Genomic DNA, 18,260 nt, shown 5'->3' on the forward strand with positions numbered 1-18,260 from the left:
AGAAGGGAAAGGGAGAAGAAACGCAAAGTCCACGTTCTCTTTTGGCCGCGCCGAGGCCTTCGTCCTTGTCGGGGTCGCCCGCGCCTCGCACTGAGAGGGCGGTTCGCCGAAAAGGCGGTGGAACGGATCAGGTTGTTGGTAGATGCGCCGGCCGGCACGTGCTGCAGTGGGGCGCCTCTCGTCCGTTCGCCGGCTCCCTCTTTCTCTTGTGTCGTCGGTCTCCCAACCACAGGTGCAACAATGTCAGCTGCTCGTTTGCGACTTTCAACATCCTCCCCCGCAATGAGCGCCGGCTCATTCCCGGCCACCATTGTTAGCACAGGCTGGCGCCTCACTGAGCTCGAGTGGGTACAAGGCTTGTACGGGTCGTCGAAGTTCGCTTTGGTTCGGGAGAAGGATCTTGCAAGCACGTATTCGGCCATCTCTTCCAGGAAAGGTCTCAAAACATGACACATTTTCCACATCTGGCGTGAAGCCCGATCATCCCCGAGAACTATGTCTCCCTCGCCGATGCCTCTCCCTCTGCCTGGCTTTGTGATAAGTGCTAAATGAAGCTGCAGTAGGTATTCGCGTCTCCAGCGTTGCCAGAATGTGTGAAGAAGCCCGGCGCGTCACCTCCATTGGCGTGTCTCTGCTGCCGATTTGACTTCGGTGGTTTCTCGGAAGGGAGGCAATCTCGTTAGCTGGCGACCGACGAGGAGATGGGCTGGAATCAAGGGCATAAGCTCCCCCGCGTCCGAAGAAACGAAAGTCAACGGGCGAAAATTTACGGTGGTCTCGGCTTGGGTTAGTGCTTGAATTTAGATCAGTTCGCAGTTCGTTCGCTTCCTCGGTGTGTCTAGCTTGCAGGTAGTTCCTGATTGCCTGATCGTAGTCTAGAATGGCTTCTTCATGTCGCAGAGGCTTCGCCGTTAGTGAGTGAAGTCTGTGCGATGCTGCGTTCTGATTGTCCGTCAAGTCTGATCCGTTCTCTTTACATGGGAGAGCTACTTGGTATCTACCGTTCTTGTGGGTGATGGTTTCTTCAAAGGCCCGCAGAACGCTGTCGTCTTTGGCGGTCAGCTGTGCATCGTCGACGATACCAAGGTGCTCCATCTCCCAGAATGATTCTAGTTGACGAGAAATTTCGTCGGGTGCTGTGGTCACACCTACCCGCATCACTCCGGTGTTCTTTAGGAAGGTTGCGACGGGCGATGTAGAATCTGTGCCCTGCAATGTCCACCCAAACGCAGTCTCCATGGCCACGAGCTTCTTACCGAGGCGCTTGACATTTCCCGTTAATATATCCCAGAAGTGATCGGCCCCGATAAGCAGCTCAACTCCAACACCAGGGCGGTAGCCGTCAGGTAAGGTGTCAGCAAGCTGGAGGCCTTGCTCACGAGCGATGCTAGCCGTGGAGTCGTCAGGTGGTGGGAGGAGGTCTCCACAGATCTCGGGCACCTCTAATGCTTCGATCCGGACTCTGGTGTTGTTGCGCCAGTTTCGCAGCCAGCATTCCACGCGACGACACCTTCTTTCTTCAGATGGTCTCTCGCTTCCGAAGGTGTAAATAGCCAGCTTCTCCCCTCCTATGACGCGAAGATTGAGGCGCCGGGAAACCTCCTGTCGTATAAATGTTCTCTGGCTGCCACCATCAAGCAGCATTCTCACCAGAGCACTCTTGTGCTGGCCTTCCGCATACGCTCGTGCAGTCTGTAGAAGCACGCGGGTCTTTCCCAGTACTGGTCCCACCTGAAGCGATGATTGTAGTGCTGTCTCTGCTGGTGCAGCATCTCCGATTGAAGGAGGGCGTGTCGGTCTTTGATTGAGCTCGCAAACGCCAGTTGCGTGTCGTCCAGAGCATTTGGCACACTTCAGCCACCTTGCAGTTCTACACTCAGCGGCACGGTGCTTCTTTTTCGCACACTTGTAACAGCGCCTCTCTCTTGACATCACCTCCTTTTTCTTGGCCATGGGCACGGGGGCGACGCAGTTCGCTGGCTGATGTCCCTCTGCACCACAAAATGCGCATTGCGCTTCGCCGTCGGTTACGCTGAGGACAGACGCCGATGGGTTTTGAGGACGAGCGTCCCCTTTGATAGGTGCTTTCTGTCTGATAGCGGCGTCCTGGTGCCCATGGCGTAGTGCACTCTGGGCTCTCTCTTTGCTCTCGACCTCCTCTCTTATGAAATCGAGGAAACTGAGAAGCTCGTCTTGGGGCGTTTCAGGTGAGGCGGCCTTCCGTCGGAAGTACGCCAAGCAAAGCTCACTTGGGATGCTTTTGCGAAGGACGGTGAGAAGCAGCGCGCCGTAGGTGTTCGACGACACTCCCAGCGCCTCTAGACTTCGGACTCCGGAGCGGATTTCGTCGTAGAGGGTCCTCAGCCTTTCGATGTCCCGCAGATCGTGCACTGGGCGGACGTCAAGCAAGCGCGACATGTGGTCCTCAATTATTACGTCCTCCTTCCCAAATCTTTCAATGAGGGTCTTCACTGCGATGTCATAATTTCTATCGCTGATCGGCAACCCCTCTATGGCAGCGGCGGCTTTTCCAGTTAAGTAACTTGTTAGGTACTGGAACTTGGCTATTGCAGGCAGGGTGCTGTTCTTGTGTATAGTCGATTCAAATTGGTTCCAAAATTTCTGCCACGAGCGCAGGTCCCCGCTGAATTTTGCGATTTCCAACTTGGGTAACTTGGTGGTTGATGATAGTGGCTGGGATGTCGCAGGTGGGACGGAACCAATGTGGTATACTTGCTGCTCTGATGCGTCGCCTGTCACTGACGGAGTTGTTGACCGGCTCTCGTTGGCTGTCTGACTCCTGAGAGCTCTCTTGATCTTTGTTTTTATGGAGCAGATCTTCTCCGTGTATGCAGCGCATGCTTCTAATTCTGCATCTAATTCTTGAAGATCTATCTTCTTTTCGATGCTCTCGTTAACAGATTTCAATTCATCTGCTTGTTCAAGGAGAAGGTCGAGGCGTTCCTCAAGCTCACCGACTTTGATGGTTGGCGATTGCAGTAGGTCGCTGGCCGCTGCGATGATTTTCTCGATTGCTTGTCGCAGGGCAGCTTGCTTCTTCTGTAGTCGTTCCATGGCGCTTTCGATGTCAGCAGGCAAAGTATTCCCGGATTTCGGCACCAAAAAATGTAAATGAATGCTCGCGCCTTTGGGCTAACTCTAATTGCTGTCGCTCTTGGACGACTCCGCTAACTCCTGCTGCGTGTTAACTAAGGTGGACGGCGTCGGCCGTGCACGCAGGAGCCTCGAAGGAAGGAACTTCACTCGTTGGGATCCGTTTCGAGACTGGTTTATTTACAAAAGATATTGAAGAAAGGAGAAGGGAAAGGGAGAAGAAACGCAAAGTCCACGTTCTCTTTTGGCCGCGCCGAGGCCTTCGTCCTTGTCGGGGTCGCCCGCGCCTCGCACTGAGAGGGCGGTTCGCCGAAAAGGCGGTGGAACGGATCAGGTTGTTGGTAGATGCGCCGGCCGGCACGTGCTGCAGTGGGGCGCCTCTCGTCCATTCGCCGGCTCCCTCTTTCTCTTGTGTCGTCGGTCTCCCAACCACAGGTGCAACAATGTTAGCTGCTCGTTTGCGACTTTCAACAGCTGTGACGTGCCCGCTCGTCTACAAAACGCCCTTGAAATTTTGTGCTTGGATGGGGCTCCGCGTGTTATGTGGCTCCAGGTGCATGGGAGTTGCTACGAACTTCAGCCCGAGTTTGCAATGTTCGCACTGAAATGTCTTTTCGATCATGAAAAAGACATTCTAGAATAGATCCAGAATGATTTCCGGCGCCTGGGGTAGTTTTGGTCGACGGTGCATGACCGCATGAAAAAATGTCAAGGGTGGTTGGGGCTGATGCCCTATAAGCGCCCCCCTGGCTAGGCCCCTGACGTCATGGAATTTATCCAAAGGTCTACATGGGCTATAGGTGCTATAATTCTGACATCACTGTGAACGTCCGCCTCCAAAAGCTTTCCCTGTTCCGCCTTCCCTGCTCTCATGAGAGGTGAGACAACTGTACTAAGGCCAGGACCACAAACGATAGTCCTCGGCTCAACCACTGTTCATACGAGAAGTAATTACAGGAGCCCAGATACTACAATGTCGGACTCCGCAACGCTTTAATGCGAAGCGTGCTTCTCCGAGTGCGGCCACTTTTTTAATGTGAAAGCATTATGTAACTCAAGAGGCAGAAAATTGGGCGTAGTTGTAGGCATTGGCGTGACCGTTGGTGGTCCAGAAAGTAATCGAATCTTCGACCTGTGGTGGGAGTCGAATTCATGACCATTGGGGGAAAGCGAGCCCATGACAGTTGGTCTTAATGAAAGTCAAATTAATTAAGACACAGTTAAGGAAGATAGAGTAAATTAAGGCACTCGAACTCATTACAATTGGTGGAGATTGAACCCACAATCTTTGGCGTTAATAAAGTGAAGACGCAGTTAATTAAGATAGAATTAAGGTACTCGAACCCACGACCTTTGGTGGGAGTCTAGCCCACGACCTTTGGCGTTAATTAAGGTCAAGGTAATTATAGCACCGTTAATCAAGATGTAGTTAATTACGGCACTAGAATCCTAGACGTTTGGTGGGCGACAAACACATGACCTTCGGTATTAATTAAGGCCAAAGTAATCGCGGCGCAGTCAGTTAAGTTAGAATTGATTAAGGCACTCGAACCCAAGAACTTCGTTGGAAATCGAACCCTCGACAGTTGGTGGGAGTCGAATCTACCAACTTGAGTTGTGGCATAATGTCTAAGCATCGGGCGGGGGTCGCAATGCTCTCGCATTCATCCACATAAGGATAACAAGGTGTCCCTTGAATTCCTTAGAGCTGACAGGTGGGCGTGGTATATTTCGACATTTTGGTGGAGTGATATCGGTAATAGTAAAGACTAAAATAATCGGCTTAGAATGATAAATTATGGGCTCACTAAAATTGGGAACCTTATGTGAACTGGGTATGTTGCACATAGCCAGTTTGGTTTTCGTTTTCTCTCAATCATATATATTGCCAATAAAAACATTCCGTCTGACTTACTATAAATATAAGCACTGCAGCATATAAGCTCTGCGTAACTGTTTGCTACACAGCAGTTACATAATTCATACAGCCGTTCTCTACAATTCACGAATGCTTTGCATTACGGATACGTCAACTACTGTTGAGTCTGCCATATTTATTTATTTTATTTATTTAAAAATACTGCAGGCCCGTTTCAGGCCCATGCAGGAGTGTTTACAAGGATTATTGTGTTCAAGACGAAAATGCAGAAAATAAAGTCAATGTTTGCACATCTAAAAAAAAGTCAGATGACTAAACAGAAAAGTCCATTTTCTGGGTGAAATTAACAAACGAATCTATGGACATACACGCTACCGCATCTTCTGGCAATTTATTGCACAAGGAAATAACACTTGGAAACAGCGAGTACTTGTGGATATTTACACGGCTGATTAATTGACGAAATATTTTACTATGGTTAGTTCTTGATGAATGATGATGAGCGAGGGTGTCAGTATCATGAATTTCTGATTTTGAAATTACCTTGAAACAGTAGGTACAAAAGCTTTAATCTTTATTGGTTCGGCGTTGTGACAGCTTTTGTAAATTAGCTCGGTTGATTAGGTTAGTAGCGCTAGTTTTCTTTACCTATCTATATCTTTACCTAACCTTGATGATGGGGATCGTACGTGACGACACACATCGGCAATACTGCATGTCCTCAACGCTGGACGAAGGGTTGCCTCCAGGCTTAGCGAATACCATTTTTGAAGCAGTGTTGGCGCTGGAATCCATCCTACTCGTCTCTTCAATGAGAAATCCGCCGGTGTTATATGGCATTCACGAAGAAATAATTTCGAGCGAATCGACCAAAAGTGCCATTTGTAATGCAGTGGAACATTTGTTGCTTTGTAGCCCGGCTACATTTATAGCCCGGCTAAACCTCTTGCCGAGAGACTCATCGATACAGCTTCGTGGCTCCCCCAGAACCCGCGTCACGAGACAAAAATCATTATCCGGATACGACGCTCGTATAAGCCCTACCACTTGACCTTTTTCCGGATGAAAGAGTCACCTAAAAGTTCCTCGAGAAATTTTTCATTTCGCGATCGAAGTCCGCATTTTGAGTTCTAATGTTCAAAAGCGGCGGGCATTAAAATACAATGTGGATCGAAAAACGACATTGTTGCTCTGTGTACGTGCTCCAGAAGAAAAAAGAGAAGGTTCCAACTTGAGTTAGATTTTAAAAATCTATGTTATCATACTCAGAGACATGTATCATTTGCGAAAGCTTAAATGCGGGTCACGCCATGTGGGAGGGCCAAGATGGTCGCGGGAAAGAGATGGCGACAATGATTGGCCAATTATTCTTATGTGTCGCGATTTATGGCAATGCAACATTTTATCGAACACCTGCCTCCAAGAGCGTAGTTGACCTCACTATGCATTTCATGGTGTTAAGACTACCCGCCGTGGTTGCTCAGTGGCTATGGTGTTGGGCTGCTGAGCACGAGGTCGTGGGATCGAATCCCAGCCACGGCGGCCGCATTTCGATGGGGGCGGAATGCAAAAACACCCGTGTACTTAGATTTAGGTGCACGTTAAAGAACCCCAGGCGGTCAAAATTTCCGGAGTCCTCCACTACGGCGTGCCTCATAATCATAAAGTGGTTTTGGCACGTAAAACCCCAAATATTATTGTTATTATTATTATTATTATTAAGACAGCATCGGTCCCAGCAAAACATGAGTAGGCAGTGATGAATTCTCGGTCTTTGTAAGCGCCACTAAATTACTCAGAAGGCAACGTAGCCTTGGCCAAGTGGATTACTGGGACACCTGCAGAGGGTACCTCGTGTTGACTACTGGTAATATATTCAAGGCAATGTTAACAAGGAAGGCAACAGAACACATTTTTTCGCCCTTAAACCCACGTAACTGGGGCGCTGCACGAAGAACAGAGAAACAACTTGCACAAGAAGAAGCACCCTTCTTTGAATATTGTCCAAAGGACCTAACGCTGCCCTACAGTGACACACCAAAAAGGCTCCGGAGAGCTCAATGATTAGCTTTTTGTGCGTCTTTAAGTAGGTCTACGCCGAAGCTTAGAATATGGCTTGTGGTAAACAATCTTTTTAAATTTCTTTTCTCTCCCCTCACCTATTGCATCCCTTTGCCCCTCCCCCGGTACAGGGTAGCCAACCGGAGATGATCCCTGGTTAACCTCCCTGTCCTTTTCTTTGCCTTTCTCTCTCTATCTCTTAGGCAGCACGCCTCAGCCACTGAATGACTGTCCGTTTCCTGCATAAAGTCAAGTCCTTGTCCTCACTGGTTGAGGACCTTGCGGAGGTTTACGAACTTGGAAAATCCATGGCGATGTATGTCTCTCTCTCTCTCTCTCTCCCACCTACTGCGTGATTTAATGTGGGTTCCTCGATGACGCCTAGGGAATTCGCACCCATTCATCAACTTTGTACGCAACTTCGATGCTCCAGGACTTATGGGCATCACAAATCAGATGATTTCCGACCTGCCCGGCGAACAAAAAGAAATGATATCCTGATGCTCCTCAATCCCGCCTGGGGAACTAGGCATGTACCAGCGTCATAGAAGCTGATTTGTCTAGTAACTGTGCCTAAGCCCACCAAGCACACAGCAGCCTTGACTTCATACCAGCAGGTTTCTCTTACTTTCAACATGGCGCAAAACGTGGAAATACTTATGCGTGTCAGATTAACATGGTGGCTTGAACACAACAGCATTGCTTGAACCCTTTTACTTTAACATGTATGACCGGGTTCGGACCATTTTGAGGACTGAAGGATACATGCTCGATTTGTTATCGTACTCGACCTGTTTGATAGACCAACGTGCTTACACTTTTCACTCGCCATCTCTCATGATGTATCAAAAGCCTACAATTGCGTTATACAGGGCTCACTTATTGGTCGCATAGAAAACGTGGACGTCAGGGAAGTTCTTTTACGTACCGTAAATTTAGATATGTTCATTAGTTACAAGCAAATGGAATTGAAATTAGCGATGGCACTGAGTGCCGCGGGAGCAATCTCCTGAGACGTCGCACAGGGAACTGTATTTTCTTCCATGGTATATATCGTTCTGGCGTAGCATATGTGCTGAAGAGTTCATGCAACAGTGCACGTGTCAATACATACAGATGTTGCCTGGATACCAGCACAAGCGCATTGCAGTGATCTCTGAACGAAGTGCTCTTTTGGAGATCTACTTTGCATTGGTAGGTTTACCCAGTTCAAGCCTCGTTTTGCGCTGCTCTTCGGGCTGCAGCGAAGAGTAATGTGGACGAAGATCCTTATCGGATTAATATCACTTCTTCAAACCAGTCGTGCGTGATTCCTTGACATTGTATACTTCACTCCTGGATGTACTGGAGACACGATGCAGACTGCCGTTTCATGCACGTCTCTACTCATGCCTGAATGCGGTGCGAAGAATAGCTGGTGCAGGCTAGGGAAGTGTGTTTTCTGACGTTAAAGCTGCACACTGCACTAGATGGGAAACACGCGCATTTCCACCGGCCATTAACATCATCGTCCGCGTCCCACTTCGATTGCCCGGGGCGCCTGCATAGTAAAGACCTCAGTGCAGCCATCGGCGTGGACCTCTGAATGATTCTGGCAATGACAAAATTCTTCAGGAGCCTCCGTCGTTCTCCTTCAGCATCCTTGATCTCGCAGATGTGCCGTCTCAGTGAGATTCTCACCATACCACTCGCATAATTGCTTCCCCAACTTCCTAGTTTTTTCCTCCATTGTGGATCAATATTTTCCTGTAGAAATATATGAACACTTTCCGACCACATTTATTTTCTATATTTATCAGTCACTCTTCATAACAAATTTTACTCTGAGCTTCCCTCACTTCAAGACTTGTTCAACCCGTATCACCTTGCACAGCTTCATTTGTAGTCTTCCCGTGAGCGCCCAATGCGAAGCGTCTCACTGACCTTTCGCTGCCATCAAATCCTGATTGTAAGTACATCTGACTTCAAGCAAATAACCCCCATTTCCATATATAGATCCTGAAACCATTAAACATTTCCACATACCCCGGAGCACTTCATACCTATTGTATCCGCATAGCTCTCTGTGTTTCATTACGACCGCATTTCTCTTCCCCTTTGCTGTTATTGTTTTTCTGTGTTTGCATATATATAAGTTGCCCTCGTTTATCCATACACCAGAGTACTTATAGTCTTTTACCCGAGGTATTTTCTTGTCCTGTATTGACACTGTCTGTTTACTTTTTTTTATTCAATACCATAACACCTGTTTTTTAACGCTAAATTTCAGACCTCGATTCTCGCCTTCCTGTCCAACGATATTAACCAGACGATGCATATCCCTTTGCTTGTTAGCTAGCAACACAATCTCGCCCGCATAAAACGAGCCTTGACGCTGCTGTTTTAGTACTATAGCCGCCTGTTTGTAAGAACGATTAAACCCAATATTACTTCCCTGAAGTAGCAGTTCCATCCTTACCATGTACATCATAAACAGCAGTGGATAGAGGGCACCCTTGTCTCAGTCCGTTGTTCATATCAACTTGCTCATCGCTGCTCACCCTCTCCCATCCAACGCAAACTCTATTTTCTAGGTAAATCTCTCTCAGAAGCTGTATACAGTCATTGCCTATGCCTTCCCCTTCCAGAATATCACACAGTATGTTGTGGTTTGCGTTGTAATATGCTCTGGTAATGTCTAATACCGCAACATTTAGCAGTTTCCTTTTATCTATGAATATATCAATACACTGAGTAAGGACAAATAATTTATCATTCAGACATCTAATGATCCTGAAGCCATTCTGAAGTTCTCCCAACATTTCACAATTTTCTGCCCAAATTTGTAGCTTGAACCTAATCGCCTGCATTGATAACCTGTATATTACTGATGTAAGGGTCAACGGTCTATATGAGTGAATTCTATCTTTTTCCCCTTACCTTTATAAATTAAATTCGTCATAGTTTGTCGCCAACTGTCTGGTATATGGCACACCTCTGGTATTCTTGAAGCACTTAGATTCAGCGAGAGCAGAGGGAAAGTCAACATGTCAGCACTATAGATTAGTGAGAGGCGTTTGGAAGATTGGTGGAAGTGGTTAAACGACAAACAGCGGAGCGGTACAAAAACAATGTTCCCAATAATGGTTCAGAAAGTTTTGTGATAGGAATTCTTCGCGTTTTTTTTTTCTCTTTTCTTTTGACACAGGTAGGACATTCGGCAATATAATAACAAGAGCTTGGTGGCGCACCCCACCACCCCTTTCCAGAGGGGATGCTTATATCGTCCATTCATCCCATACGTCTAAAACCCTTTCATTCAGGAAAGTAGCGAAACTCAAATCTTTGCCGCCGCTCACTCGCTCTCTCCACTTGTGCTCCTCTCCTTTCTCCTCGCTGTCGCCATGCCTGCGCTTCCCGCACGTTGATTGGCTGCGACGCGTGAAACCGCCCTGCTTGCTGACCCCCGCGTCAAGAAGATGTCGTGAAACTTATTTTAGATATTTCTTACTTTTTTCCGGTCGCCATTTGCGGGCCACGTGTTGATCGCGCTACCATGGCGCAAGCGCGTTTTGCAAGTTAGGTGGGCTTCGTATGCCGGTAGAATGCCTGGCTGCTGCGCTTTTCAATGCAGCAGCAGGTGGGAAAAAAGGACTAGCGCTGTTTGCGATCCCTGAGGAAAAAGCTACGTCGCGCGGCGAAAGCAATGGCTGCACAGCTGCAACTGAAACAACCGGAAGTACGCATTTCCTCGCCAGGCGAGTAGCGTACTTCTCTGAATGTAGGCAATGTTGGATGAATATTTTTTAGATTTTAGCAACAGCATTGGCATGCACGCCGCTGTTGCAACGACCTTTAGATGCTTGCACTAATGAACGTTAATGGAAACATTTATTTTGTCATTGCGTTTTTAGTTTGATGAACACGATACTCGTGACATGTATAGCTTTTCTTACTCACACGTGTTCTATGCTGTTTACTGTATGCAAACCATGTTTCGTTTTCTTGTATAGCCGATATTAGTACCACTTAGTCGTAAAGAAAAGTCGTTTTTTTGTGAAAAGAGAGCTAAAGTTCTGGACAAAAATTTGTTGGAGGGTTGTGTTAACTAGTGCAGCGCACGGTGTGAGTTCATTGGACATAGTAAATTGCACACATATTCAGTGCAAGTGAAATTTCGTGTCCATTAGAATCTTACCGGCATGCCCTTGGGAGCTGCATTTATCTGACAAGAATTTGTTCTCGAATAAGAAAAATAAAGCATTCAGGTAACAATAACTGCTCCGAGGGCAAAAACTACTCCGAAAAAGAATGCCCGAGGGCATTCATTTTCTTCTTGTGGATCGTCTACCAGTCGCCAACGCTTAATCATGCTTGCAAATCTCTGAACCATTTTTTCATTCAATAATTGGCACTCGCATCCTTACAAGATGCACAGTTCCGTATTGTTAAGTGTCGGAAATCCTGGAACACCAGCGGCGAATGGTCTGAAGAAAAAATAATTGCACAAAAGAAATGTTTTCCTGCCAAACGAAGTAATGTTAAGTTCTTATGCATGAATTGGAGAATGAGGCTTGATTTTTCAAACGCATGCTGTGCATTGGGGGCACGTAAAATAATACGGAGTCCCCCCAATACGGCGCGCCTCATAATCGAACCACAGTTTTAGTGCGTAAAAACCAAGAATTCAATTCAACTCATGCTGCAGGCGCTCACCCTTCAGTTTGTGACATTCGGAATGAAAAAGCCGCAGTTTCGCCCGAAAGGCGAAGCCTCGCTTGCGATAACAAATTAGTGAACAGCTACACGAAGTAAGGATGGTACTTCTGTCGGACGCATCAACTTTTAAACATAGGAATACTAACTAAATTAACAAGCACAGGGTCACAAGCAAATATGAACACATCTCTCACTTGCACATACACGCTTATTAACCCGCTTATTATTTAAACATTTACGCTTACTGCACCCTACTTCATACATTACATGCAACAGCTTCTGAGAAAGCACAGATGTGCCTACTGACATGTACATCCTTCCACCATTCACACTTTACATTTTCCAGACGCGCACGAAAAATCTTAGAGAACGGTCACGAGTGTCGGACACAAATGTTTTAAGTGATAGCTATGGTTAGGGTGGACCAGAATGGAAGAGTGGGTCCAGCGGACGCCTTGACAAGCGCTGAGGGTGATGGGAAAAAAATATGGAGGACGCTTAAGCTTCGCCTTTAAGAGTGGAATGTGATAGCATTCAAAGATCACTAGCTGCTTCTCATGCTTCCCGGCAAGTGCAGCTTATGTAACCTTGATGTATGCTGGAAAACACTGGCGGCGAACGCTATACACGAAGGCGAGCTTTCTCGTAGAAGTGCGGCCTCTTGCGTGGGCCGGTCCCGGAGGTTGTCCATAGCCATGCCCCATAATTACATAATTTTCAGGTGTCTCTTATTGTTTCACACTTTTAATATTTCAGTCCGTGAAGATGTAACCTAAACGGCATGCGCTGTCGGTGTTTTGCTTCATGACATTTTTTTGTGGGCTGTCATTCTCAAAATTTCGAGGAAGGACTTTGTCAAGAATGTAAGAAAGGGATGGGCAGCTTTAGTGATGGAATGGTGTGGCAATTTAACACGCATATAGTGCATGTGGAATATTAATATGCAGAAGGCAAAGATAATGCTCAATAGCCATGCGAGGGAACAGGAGTTTAAGATCGCCAGTCAGCCTCTACAGTGTGTGAAGGAGCACGTTTACCTAGGTGAATTATTCACAGGGGCCTCTGACCATGAGAAAAAAATATACAGAAGAATAAAAATGGTTTGGAGTGCATAAAGCAGACATTTTCGATCCTGACAGGGAGCTTACCGCTATCATTGAAAAGAAAGGTGTGCAGTCAGTGGGTTCTACCGGCGGTTATATATGGGGCAGGAGCTTTGCGGTTGACAAAGGAGCTAGCTCGAGAAGACACTGCAAGATCACCTACTTACCGATCGGCGGAAACAAGTTTTTAGCCGCAGCATACGTCAGATCGCCTGACGATACCATGAAGGGAGTCATACACAACGTCCCTTCGTACGATACCGCTGACGCCGCTCCGAGCAGCCTAGTCAACAAGCCAAACCCAACAATTATCCAGGTCCACCGATTGGGCACCACTAACTCGGTGTTCATTGGCTTTGATGGCTAACAATTTTAATACCATGTCTACTATCGAGACACTAAAATAAATGGTACTTGCACAAGAAGAAAGCTGAATTTGGACCCCCTGTAGCTTGATTCGTCACCGAGCAGATGTATGCCCAGCCCCACCATGCAACAGGTGCGCAACCTGCTACAAGTATGGTCTGCAACCTGACCGTAGGCGTCAGTCGTGCTGCTCTCTCTGCGACCTAGGTGACTCCACGGCAGACAAGATCTGTACAAGGCGCTATCTCACCCCATGGCTGCTTCTACAAAGACGCAGGGAACAGGCCAGCGACGTATTCTTCAAGACGCCTCGCCCGCACTCTCACAAAAGTAGCCCCAAAAATATTCTCAACATATATACACGCAGGAGATGTTCCAAGAGCCGCACTCGGAACCGCTGGAGGATCCGTTCAAGAAACAAAGCGCGAAGCCCCTCACAACCCACGAACAGCCGGGACGAGACGGCCTACGGCAGCCCTTCAGAGTGAGTCATCCCTCGCAGGTAATTAACTACAGCCTCCCATCCCTATCCGCAACCGCGTACAACACCGCAATTGCACAACCCCACAGCACCCGTGCTCACCCAAAGACCCAGTAGCGTGGAGGGACAGGCCCTTCACATGGTCATGAAAAAGTTTACGTGCACTACGACTATAGAGCTTCAGCAACTTCGGGCAAAGAATACACTACTTAAGCAGAAGCTTCAAATGCAGCATCCTCCCAAGCCCGAGGCGGAGCGGCCGATCGGGCGAGGCAGTAGGAACGACACTGCCCCCAACCCACCGAAACGTACGGCATATGCACCAGATCCCGCGATGGATGCCGTCATGCCGGCAACAAACGCGGACATTACACGAACCACGGTAGAAGAATGCTGGCAAGGGGCCATTGCCAAGGCGCCGGAAATGGCAGTTACCACAATGGTCCTATAGTTTAAAGAACAGGATAAGCAACATTCGGAAGTAGCGCATAAAGCTCTTATGGCGCTCAAGAAACTAGAGCGCCGCATGGCAGATGCACAGGAACAGTTCTTTACGCTCAAGGAAAACATAGCAAAAAAAGCAAACCCTCGCCTTGATGATACCGCCGTCTACCAACACTAGCCCTACCACTTACTGCATCTGGCAGTGGAACTGCCGAGGTTTCTCATGGAAACGCGGAATACATCAGCAAAGCTTACAAAATTTCACACCACAGAGCCCACCAGACGTCACTGCACTTCAGGAGCCCTTGACCGAGGCAAAACTAACAGGGTTTGCGGCCTATAAGCCGCACACAAACACGGCTCAGAGTATGACGGTGGTCACAGTATAGCCACAATATAATGGTAATACAACGTTACTTGCTCTCGGACAAACCCCAGCCCATTTTCATCGAAATAATTCCACGCACGCGGAAAAAGCATTGCAGACTCTTCATGTTGAATATATACAGCAGCCCCAAGCTCCAACACCAATTTTGCCGCAGCGGATAACGCTGCGAAAGGCTTCTGTCTAGTGGTCGTGTGTGACTTCACGCCTGACATCATCATGGGAGTATTCCTACGACAGAAAAAAAAGGCTGCCAATTGTGCGCGGACATCTAACAATTATAATAACCAGTGGTCACGCACCCTACCCATCCCACGCTCATTGGTAACAGCGTCAACAGCGACACCACACCGGAATCTCACACTGCTCATGCTAGCCTCTATAACAGAATGGCATAATACCGGCCAAACCTTCGGCAGCGTTCACTGCCGTTCTGCAAATGCTTCTCACAGGTGGTCCACGTAAACGGGTAGGGCGAACGCTCAGCGTCACGGACTCATGTGCTTTCCGGGCCCGCAGGGTAGCACAGACCTCCCCCCCCCCTCCACCCCTCTGAAGGGCCAGTGTCCGACCTCGAGACGTGGACCAGCGACCTCCTTTCTGACGCGGAGGCGGTGACCAAATGTGTGTCGGAAGGTGAAAGCGCCCAGCGGCTCATCAGTAAACGGATCGGGATCCCTAACAGGGACATCACGAAGTACGAGCTGCAGCTAATGAGTCAACAATGACATGCAGTATGCAGTGGCATGCAACGGCAACCCAATCTCCCCCATACCTGGAACATTCCGAGGCACCTCCTAGACGCTAAGCTAGAAAAACAGTACAATGACAAAACCTACAGAAGCCCCTACATAAAACGCGGGCTACCGACCAACAACTACTGAGGAACGGCCATATACCTCGGCGAGCGGGTGACTCAACCGCAGATGCACTACACAGGTCTGCATAACACCTCCCTGGGCTCCCCTATTACCCCGGCGGAAGTGCAAACAGTGGTACGCAACCTGCGTACTCCGCGCCGGTGGACGATTGAATCGCCAATCGGCTGCTTCTAAACGTGGACACCAACTCCCTAGCTGCCCTGCTGCAACATATCAATATCGTGTAGAAGCCGGGCCCCCTTGCCTGCGCCGTGGAAGCACACCAAGATAGGGCTCATCCCCAAACAGGGCGAACCTTTACATTTCGACAACCTCCGCCACATATCTTTATCCTCATGAGTATGTAAGGTCACGGGGCATGTCGTTCTTGCTTTGCTTACTGAATACATGAATGCTTACTGAATACGCCACAATCGGCTTCCGTCCGGCTATCCGGCTGTCCACACAGGATGTCATGCTTCAACCTCAGAATCAAGTAGTTGACGCCCTGCAGGGACCTAAACTGAACACATGGGCTATACTCAGCCTAGATAGAGCTTACTAAAGCGTTTGATAACGTCAAGTACTTTGCTATTCTCGAGGCGCTCTCGCAAGGAATCACGGATACAAAATCCTATCGCTACTATAAATACTTCCCCTCGAACCGCACTACCAGATTGACAATAGCGAGGATCCGGTCGGAGGTCATCCAACTAGGAATCAAGGGCACACCACAAGGGTCTGCCCTCTCTCTCATGCTTTTTCATATCACCCTCCTGTGGCTCCTAGCACTATTGCCAGCCATCTCACGCCTACATCACTGCCTATACACGGATGACATCACCCTCTGGACTGCTGGAGGCTGTGATGGCGAAATCCAAAAGACCCTGAAAGAAGCAATCGACACGGTGATAGGGTACGTCGAACCACGAGGACTTTCGTGTTCGCAGGCTAAATCCGAGTTACTCATCCCTGGTCCCGCTGCACCGCCAAACGACTCAAGAGAACATGCATACCGTCAAGCTGGTGGTCATGGGACATCCTATACCCAGCGTGCCTAGCCTGCGAGGCCTGGGGCTCCGTATAGAACACAACCGTAAAAACAAAGCTACTGCCCAACTCCTCATCAACCAAACTACTCAAATAGGAAGGCTCATCTCACGCATCGCCACCAAACACACGGGAATGAAAGAAGACAACCTCACACGATCCCTGCAAGCATTTTTTATCAGCCGCATCATCAACGCGGAGAAACTCAAAATTAACCTAAAAAAGGTATAGAAGCAAGCCCTGCACGTCCCTCAATCAACGGCGAATCAAACGCAGAGTTGGGCCTACATAACACCATTGAAGAGTTAATGAGTTAACTGAGGTTCAGCGCATTGCAGAATACAAGCGGCTCTGACAAAGAAATATTGGGCGGCATATTGTAACGTGGTACTGATGGTGCAGAAAGCAGCAAGAGTGTGAATAGCAAAACTAGCAGTTTATTCGGAGAACCTGTGCCCTCAAAAACAGGCTATACTGAAAGCACAACGATAGCGGCGAACATGGTCGGCGATCGTAGAAAATCTGATCTGCCGGTCAAGCGCGTTGGCTTTTATACATGAGCCATCGAACGTTCCAAACTTATCCCAGGTGCCCGCGTGTCTTCCAGAAAGTTCTACACCATTCGCGTCACGCGTGCATGCAATCAGATTACACAAGGTTCGGTGACAACGGACAGCGAACGCCTTAACAATAGAAGTGAAGAGTGCCAGTAACTTGTTATTTTCCATAAAAAGATTATATCTCTCAAAAATGAGTTAAGAATGTTGCTTTGTCTTTGTGGTGATATTTTTTCAGTAATACTATTCTATTGTTGCACTTATGTATGTTTTCTTTTTTTCGTCTTGTTTCTCATCCTGTACAATTATGTATAATCAATACGCATTTGTTCATCACTGTCCTGATCGCCGCAGCACAAACGCATGTATACCACATGGGCCCACACTAGCCTTGGCTATGGGCGCGACAGTTGTTTGCTTATGTTGATGTACAAATTTATGATGAAATAAATAATGTCTAATGTTTAAAAAAAAAGAACTTCCGATAAATACAGGCGCGTCCCGCGCAGAGTGATAACAGTTCTTAGACGGTGAAAAGGGCTCACGCCAAAAAGATAAACAAGTACAAGTGTCAATATTCTCCGCGCCCTGGACATCCAATGCCTTTTGCAGACCGGAGTCAAGGTTCCCATGCCCTCGGGCCTACGAGACACGTTCCTCATCTCTCGTACAATGCAGAACGGCGCGCTGACCACACGAGATAACTCAACAAGTGTTAGGAGGGGGCCACACATGCAGCTTACGCAGCCGCAGAGGAGCACACGCAACTACAGCCATGGCCTTAGCTGTGGTGGGGCTGAACCATACCACTACCACCACCAGCTTCATACGTAGCACACAACCCAAAGAGCACGAAGAAGCTTCCATCGCTTTAGACTACTCATTGACAACGGCCTCCTGCATCACTAGTGACTCCAAGGCAGCTGTCCGCAACTTCACTGGTGGCATCATCTCACCGCACGCAAACCGCATACTCTCAAACACATCCCCATCCGGTCGCCGCCGCGTTCAGTTAATCTAGGCCCCGGGCTACTCGGACCTCGCCGGGATGGAAGCTGCTCACGACGCTGCCCGAGGAATCGTCCACCAGGCGCGTAACCAGTCATCGGCGCAGCGAACTCCCCCTCTCTCCCCCTCCGACCCGCAGCCCAGCAGGCTGAAGACGAAGGCGAGGCGTTGGCGAAAGACACCTGCTCAGCGCCCGCCTGGAGGACCAACCCCGGGCAGTCCAGCTGGCTGACGACTCCGCCAAGACTCAAGAG

The 18,260-nt window shown here is 48.4% G+C and overlaps 1 protein-coding gene across 1 annotated transcript; it reads right to left on the reverse strand.

The window, feature by feature from the left end:
* Positions 1 to 480: 480 nt before the first annotated feature.
* LOC139059526 (uncharacterized) lies at positions 481 to 3,075 on the reverse strand. Its single transcript, XM_070537946.1, has one exon. The coding sequence runs from the start codon at positions 3,073 to 3,075 to the stop codon at positions 481 to 483; it is 2,595 nt and encodes an 864-aa protein (XP_070394047.1).
* Positions 3,076 to 18,260: the final 15,185 nt, after the last annotated feature.

Source organism: Dermacentor albipictus, chromosome 4 (assembly GCF_038994185.2).
Source record: "Dermacentor albipictus isolate Rhodes 1998 colony chromosome 4, USDA_Dalb.pri_finalv2, whole genome shotgun sequence".
NCBI lineage: Eukaryota > Metazoa > Arthropoda > Arachnida > Ixodida > Ixodidae > Dermacentor > Dermacentor albipictus.